The 7,755-nt window shown below is 34.5% G+C and overlaps 1 protein-coding gene across 1 annotated transcript; it reads right to left on the bottom strand.

Annotated features, from left to right (window-relative positions):
- Positions 1-3,000: 3,000 nt before the first annotated feature.
- On the bottom strand, positions 3,001-5,711 carry HELRODRAFT_175135 (hypothetical protein; the record flags this gene model as incomplete). The annotated part of the gene is made up of 2 exons (XM_009022569.1): positions 3,001-3,591; positions 5,670-5,711. 2 exons carry the CDS (start codon positions 5,709-5,711, stop codon positions 3,001-3,003), a joined length of 633 nt encoding a protein of 210 aa, XP_009020817.1.
- Between the last annotated feature and the right edge of the window lie 2,044 nt (positions 5,712-7,755).

Below are 7,755 nucleotides of genomic sequence, written 5' to 3'. Positions count from 1 at the left end.
GACGTGCTGAGATACAAATTTGAAGCAGAATATTAATGTTAGGAGATTTGCACTGGCGTGTCAGGAAGGAATTCACAGCAATACATTTTCGTGAAACACTTGAAAATAATTTTTAAAAAGTTGTTCACCCTTCTTAGGTTTCAATCTTGGTTTCTGCCACTAACATTTTTGCATGTGCCTCTGAGGAACAAACTTTAGCAAAACAATTGATGATTGGAGTGCAGTTTTAATTGTTTTTATGTTTGTTTGAGTGTTCGTTTGAATGCAAATTTTGACAATTCAAAATTTTTATGATGTTGCTTGTTTCAAACGCGTGCAAGTTCATTTCTAACATTCTGCCCTCTACATGAACACTGTGAATGTTTTGAAAATTTTGACAAGCAGTGTATAGTATATATATATATTAATCAATGAAGGATGCAACACAATCATTCCTCTGATTTCGTGACATTTTATCATCAGCTTCAGCTTCCCAACCAAACACTTTCAAAATATTTTTTATATAATAATTATGTATGAGTTGAGAATACTTTATATTTAACAAAACTGGCCCAACACAGTGCCTAATAAATTCTACCTAATTTAAAATACAGAAAATTTTTGAAAAATAATAAATTGATCACCGTATAAACTGCGTAAAATTTTTATACCATACTAGCTGACACATGCAGCAATGCCAATTTATTTTAAATCATCAAAAATGTAACATTAACACGTTCATTAATTTTTTTACATAATTTTTGCTTTGGTGTGTCCGTCTCTTTTGAATGTATTTGTGGTGATATACGTGCGTACGAACCAAGTAAACTTATGGCGTCATATGTTCTAATATTTGAATTATTAATTTATTAAACAGAGTGTGTGGATATGTGTAAAAATTGGATGTATGCGTGCAGTTGTTGGAAGAAGGTACGTATATAAGTATGCGTGTAGCTATGCAAACCTGACTATGTACTGCTTGCTATGTTTTTTCCGCAGACATTTGTTTCCATTAATTCCTCCATCCATCTTCATTCAGCCCGGCGAGTGAAGGAGTGAAAAAGAGAAGAGAGAATGATTCAGTTATTTCACTTTCCATCATTTCATGAATTCATCGTCGCTGAAGAGGTCTGACCAACCTGTCCATCGGGTGAACACCCTGGCATTCAGTGACTACTCTAGCGTTATTGCCAGTCTAACAAGGTATGCAGGCTCAGTGATTGGAAGGTTGATGAAAGTTATATTGGCTGTCAATTCTTCGGAAATATGAAAAAAAAAATCAATGAGAAAAATGGTTTTAATTAATTTTATGTCAAATATGTCAAGAAAGCAATTGTTGCTTAACATCAACCAAACGATGAAAGTGTTAAAAGGTTTATGAAAAATTGTGTTTAGGTTCTGAAGTTGTGTTTATTAATAAAAAAATTGTATTATTGTACAATTTTATTTATTTTTAATTTTTGATAACAAAAAATTTAAGCCATCCGAATCGAATTTATGATTAGCAATAACAATTGTGATTTAAAGAAAAAATGTAAAAATCTATGAAAAGTAACATTAAGTACAGAAAAACTATTGAAAGAATCATAATGAAAAATTTTGAATGGCGAAAAAACATTAAAAGCGTCAACAACAACAACATTAACAACAAAAACATCATAAAAACGGACAAAAACAACATCTACAAAAACACATCAACAAAATCGACAACAACAACAACATCGTTATCAACATCAGCAACGTCGACTTTTAAAAAACAACAAACAACAACACTGTCAAAGAACATTCTAATGAAAAATGCCTTAGATTTTAGCAAGCTCCACCACACACATGTACACGCGTGTACGCGTGTGTAGTATACGTACGTGTACGTGTATGTGTGTGTGTGTGTACGTGTATGTGTGTTAACGTGTATGTGTGTATATGCAGTGCATGCGTTTGTATGTCTACGTACGTGCGTGTACGCTGTGTTTACGTACATGTGCAGTTTGATAAATTTTTATTATGTCGTACGCAATTATCGTTCCTGCATATTTGTTCAGAGTTGGTGAAATTGTTTTCAAATTAATAACGGGCGAACATTTCTCCGCGGGAGAGATGAAGATGACATGACAATCAGGATGACGGTGATGATGACGATCGCGATGACGATCGCGATGACGATGATGATGACGATCGTGATGACGACGACGACGATGATGAAGTTGTCGAATGAGACCGTAATAACGATAGCAATATTAATGATTTAAAATGACGGAGATGCGAGGGAAATTAATGGCAATCATCACGTGGGCAATGATGAAACTTGCAAGCGCTCTTGTTATCATGATGTGATTGAGGTTGTTGTTGTTGATGCTGTTGTTGTTAACGTCATCAGTGGTTTTGTTGATGTCATTTTGTTGATGTTGTTATGGTTGATGTGTTGTTGATGTTGATTTGGTTGATCTTTTGCCAATGTTGCTGTCGTCATCTGGATTTTTATTATTTATGTTAATTTAAGGATAAAATTAGCTGCAGCACAAATTTCTGATAAACATAAACCTCTTTTATGATAATTAGTTGTTATTGTAGTACTACGATAATTTGATGATGTGATGTGATGTGATTTCATGTTATGGAGTGAGTGATGTTATTGGTCCTGACATTAAGTACATAAAAATGATTACTTTGTGAATGTGATTTGATGCTATTTAATAAGTTGCTATAATATAATAAACAGTGACGTCACAACCCATAGTGACGTCATGGAAATGATGTCAAGTTACAATGAGAAGTGTAATGTTTGTAATGTGATGTGACGGTGTAAACATTTGTAAATGACTGAATGGTTTTGTGATAAAAAAAAATCCATTTGCTTTCGATCGTTGGATATATATATATACCGTGTTTCCTCGAATATAAGACAGGGTCTTATATTAATTTTTTCCCAAAAATTGACCTAGGTCTTATATTCGAGGGAGGGCTTATATTATTATGCCAATTTTTTCGACATCATTTATTTTTCCCAAATACAATAATATTTTATTCAAATACAATAAGATCATCATCTTCTGGGATATCATCATTTTCTTCCAGATCAAGACCTTGAATTCCAGCCAAGATTTCATTTGACTCCAGCTCCTTCAGTATCACAGGTCCCAATCTATCGTGTTTTGCGATGTAGCTCGCTTGAAATGGCGATGTTTTGTCCAAGTACCCTGCTTTCAGAGCCTTTGCAACACAGCTATCAGTGACTTTGCCCCATGCATTCCTTACCCAAGAGACTACCTCCTGCAGATTAGGCTTCACGAAGTTGTTATTTTTGTTCCTTGACATCCTATTCTCAATATAATCATTGATTTCAAGTCTGAGGTAATCCTTGAAAGGCTTGTTTATTGCAATGTCCAAGGTCTGGAGGTAAGCAGTCATCCCTGCTGGGATCATAACCTGATCAACCCTTCTTTCTGCCAAGAAGTTTTTCATATCCTTTGCACGATGAGTGCTTGCAGAGTCCCAAATGAGGAGACCTCGTTGACTTCCTCTTAAAACAAGTGGCAGCATAAGGTCCACCCATTTTCTTATTACATTCTGCGTACTCCATGCCTTTTCTGATTCCAAGACATAAACTCCTCCCTGGCATTCAATCTTTTCTTTCTTTCCTTTGGTAATAAGAAGTGGAGCAGCTTTCTTCCCATCCAGACGAATTGCCAAAATGCAGGTGACGCGTGCACTTTCATATCCAGTTGATGGTACATAAATTGATGAAGCTCCTCTGAAGTCGACTGTCTTTTGAGTGTCCTGACCCATGTAAACAGCAGTCTCATCCATAGCAATCATGTTGGAAAGCTGATACTTTGAAAAATCCAAACCATCCATGAAAGACTTGAACATGAGAGCTCTCTTGACAGCTTCTTTATCCTCAAGCTTGAACAGTGTTGTTGATCTTCGTAGTGAGAGTTCATACCGCTGAAAGAAGCGATCCAGCCAACATTTTGAAGTTTTGAACTCCTCAGGAGGGATGTCAAGTGTAGGAGCCATCTCGAGAGCAAAAGCTTGAATCTCAGCTCTGCGCACAACCATACGGTTTTCTCTCTTCTCAGCAATCCAGTCAAAGATGATGTCTTCTAACTCTGGAAAGAATGGACGATTTCCAGAGCCACATTTTCTTTTTTTTGCCTGCCCATCTTCAACCTTTTGATTGAGATCATCATACTGTGCTCGCCATTTCCTAACCATTCGTACGTCCAACTTCTTCTCTTTGCAAAATGCAGTAATATTATGATCTCTGCATTCTTCCACAATTCCTTTTTTGTATTCGACAGAGTAACTTTTCCTCTTGCCACTCATTTTAAATATGGGCAAAATGTTACAAAATAGTTTATTTAAATAGAAAAAACAACCTTACTTTGACAGCTTTGTAGCCTCAGGATATGCTTGAAGGAGGAAAAACAGTTCGAAAAACGAAAAATCCTCGAAAAACGAAAAATCTTGCAGCAGTTGACGTTTCCGGTGTGGTTTTGACAGAAGTTTTTGTTGTTGTCAGCTGATTCATACTAGAAATTATAATCGAGGGAGGGCTTATATTCGAGGGAGAAAAATAGACAAAAAACGTGCTAGGTCTTATATTTGAGGGATGTCTTATATATGAGGAAACACGGTATATAAAACTATGAATCGGGAAATGATAAAAGATGATGATAATGTGACTGAGTATGGCGGTAAGTTTAAATGATTACGAATATGGTGAAGATGAGAATTAGGATGATAAGGATGAAGACAATGATGTAATGATATCGTTGATAGTGTCAATGATAGGGAATGTTTGATAGATATCTTAGTGATATTAATGATGATGAAAATTTGATTGCGATGGTAATGACGATGATAACAATATTATTAATGATGAAAAATCAATTGTGATGACGATGATAAAAAAGAGGATGAAGATGATGAGGATGATGAAAATGATGAAGATGATGAGGATGATGAAGATGATGAGGATGATGAAGATGATGAGGATTATGTTTGGTGAGTAGATACTGCAGTCTGATGTGGTTTACAAGACTGAATAATGCTTCTTAACGAGTTGTGTTGAACTTTAAAGCAATCTGTTTTGTTTTTGGTATTTTTCTTGTCTTGGTTATTCCTTCTGTCAACGATGTTTGAAAAATAGTGGTTAAAATACTTTTTCTAAAATTAAATTAATGATACTGTATCATCATTATTATTGTTAGTAGTAGTCGTAGTCGTAGTAGTAGTAGTAGTAACAGCAGCTGCAGCAGCAGTAGTAGTAGTAGTAGTAACCGCAGCAGCAGCAGTATTAGTAGTAGTAGTTGGACCCATTTGTCTCATAGAAAAAGTTTGCTGTCAGCAGTCCATCTAGCACGACATCAGAAGATAATAGTGAACAACTGCAAGAAAAACAACAACAATATAAATATTGCTACGACTAAGACCGGGTTGTCAGTTACTACAAACAAATGCCATGGTTGCTAATAAATACTACTTGTTACTAATACTGCATCTGCTACTTTCACTACTTACGGCAAAGAAGTGTTGTGGAGTTTAGTGCTGCTACTAATACTACTGCTGCTATTGCTACTGTTGCAGCTGCTGCTACTACCAAAAAAACAACAACTACAACAACAACAACAACTACTACTACTACTAATAATAATAATAATAGTAATAATAATACATATATTACTAACAATACTTAAACAAACAAATCTCAATGTCATAACGGCAAACATCTTACAAAAATAAATAAATAATTAAATAAATAAATAAAATAACCAATGAAATATTAACGTTAAAAAAAACTTCATACACGGTGAAGATGGGAAGATTCAATTTATTTCTGACATCTCGTCAATATTTAATGACTTGAAGAATCGAGAAAGAGAAAGTTATACATTGGAATTGAAATATACACTTACAGAGAACAATTGGAAAATATAGATAGAAATGATATGTAATAGGGATTGTTGCAGGTATTTATAACAGGAGAACTTTGTTTTGTCAGTTGTTTCATATTTCTTAGAGTATTCTATTTTTTTATGCTGTTGTTGTTGTTTTTTCAATTTAATTATGTAATATAAAATGTTGTTTGCTGTTGTTGTATTTTGTTGCTGTCATTGTTGTGGTTGTTCTTGTGGTCGGTTGTTGTATAATAGTTGGTTGTTGTGATTGGTTGTTGTCGGTTGTTGTGGCTGATTGTTGTGGTTGTTGTTGGTGTTAATTTTCAACTTCTGATTTTATGACACATTTGATAAGGTTGATGCTTCAATGAGAGCTATTGTTGTAATGGGCTGTTGTTGTGATGGACTATTGTTGTAATGTGTTGTTGATGTTATGCTTTCGTGTTGTGTGTTGCAAAAATTTGTTGTTTCGCTGAACTGTTTGATTTATTATTTTTGAAAAAAAGTTTGACAAATTGCTGTTTGTTCGACCTGACTGTTGCTTATAAAACGGTTGATGTTATTTGATTTTCTGTTATCAGTTGAATTGATATTCATATCTGGTGTTGGTTGCAACAATGTTGTTGCCGGTCGCAACAATGTTGCTGCTGGTCGCAACAATGTTGTTGTTGGTCGCAACAATGTTGTTGCTTGTTGCAACAATGATGTTGCTTGTGGTTGTGGTTGGTGGCAACAACACAATATTTGGTTAGTGTTGTTCATGGAGGAATTTCTGTATGTATGCTAAAAATGTTTCGCTCATCTAATCAACCAGAATGCTAGGGATGCTGGCTTTGTTTGACTTACACCGACTAATCAAAATCAAACATTCAATTACAACAGACCTCAAATACATATATTCGATAAATTTGACAGAACTTTTGAAAATACCAACGCCTGCCCGTCATATCACAGTTCGATCAGTTTTTCAAAGTCAGAGTTTAGGTAAATGTTTTTTTTTAGTTAACAATGAAGTGGACACGAAAAAATATTTCAAATTTTTGACACATGAGTCTTCAACATGAAATTGTTAATATAAAATCGAGTTTTGGGTTTTGTGGTTGTATCTGGAAAAATAATGAACCAACCGTGGTATTAATTACATTCGTTATATTTAATCAACAAAACATTTAATTCAATAAAATTGGGAAAAAATCGCAATTTAAAAATTTAATGTTTAAATATATAATTAAATGTTTTTTCCATTTTAATTAACATATTTCTTACAGTTTAAACAGGTACACAAAGTCTGTAGAAATAATTATGTGATGATATGATTGCTATGATGAATGTGATGATGATTGCGATGATCACCGTAGCTTTGTTAATGATTACAATGAGGATGATAATATAGTGTTGACTGTGGTGATAAACGATGACGCTGAAAATATATTTGAAAGGTGATGATGAAGACAAGATGATTAAAATGATAAAAAGGATGTATGGATGGAATAGGATAAGGACCGTGATGTAGATGATTAAAAGAATGGGAGTGATGGTGACGAAGAAGATGGTGGAGATGATGAAGACAATGGTAGAGATGATGATTGAAATGCTAGAGATGATGAATAAATAATGTAATAAACGATGTTGAGGATGATGTAGATGATGATGAAATTTACAGAGATGACGATGACCGTGGTGGAAATGATGATGATGAAGATGACGAGGAAAATGATGAAAAATGTGCACGTGGTTGGGTTGCTATGCTGTGACGGTTGACTAAGATTTCAATTTTTCTTAGCGTAACGTGCTTTTCCGTTGTTCGGCTGAAATGATGATGATGATGGTGATGATGATGATGATGATGGTGATGATGATGATGGTGATAGTGGTG

The sequence above is a fragment of the Helobdella robusta genome (assembly GCF_000326865.2).
Source record: "Helobdella robusta unplaced genomic scaffold HELROscaffold_32, whole genome shotgun sequence".
NCBI lineage: Eukaryota > Metazoa > Annelida > Clitellata > Rhynchobdellida > Glossiphoniidae > Helobdella > Helobdella robusta.
Note: the sequence above shows the minus strand (reverse complement) of the source record. Positions and strands in the feature narration are given on the sequence as shown.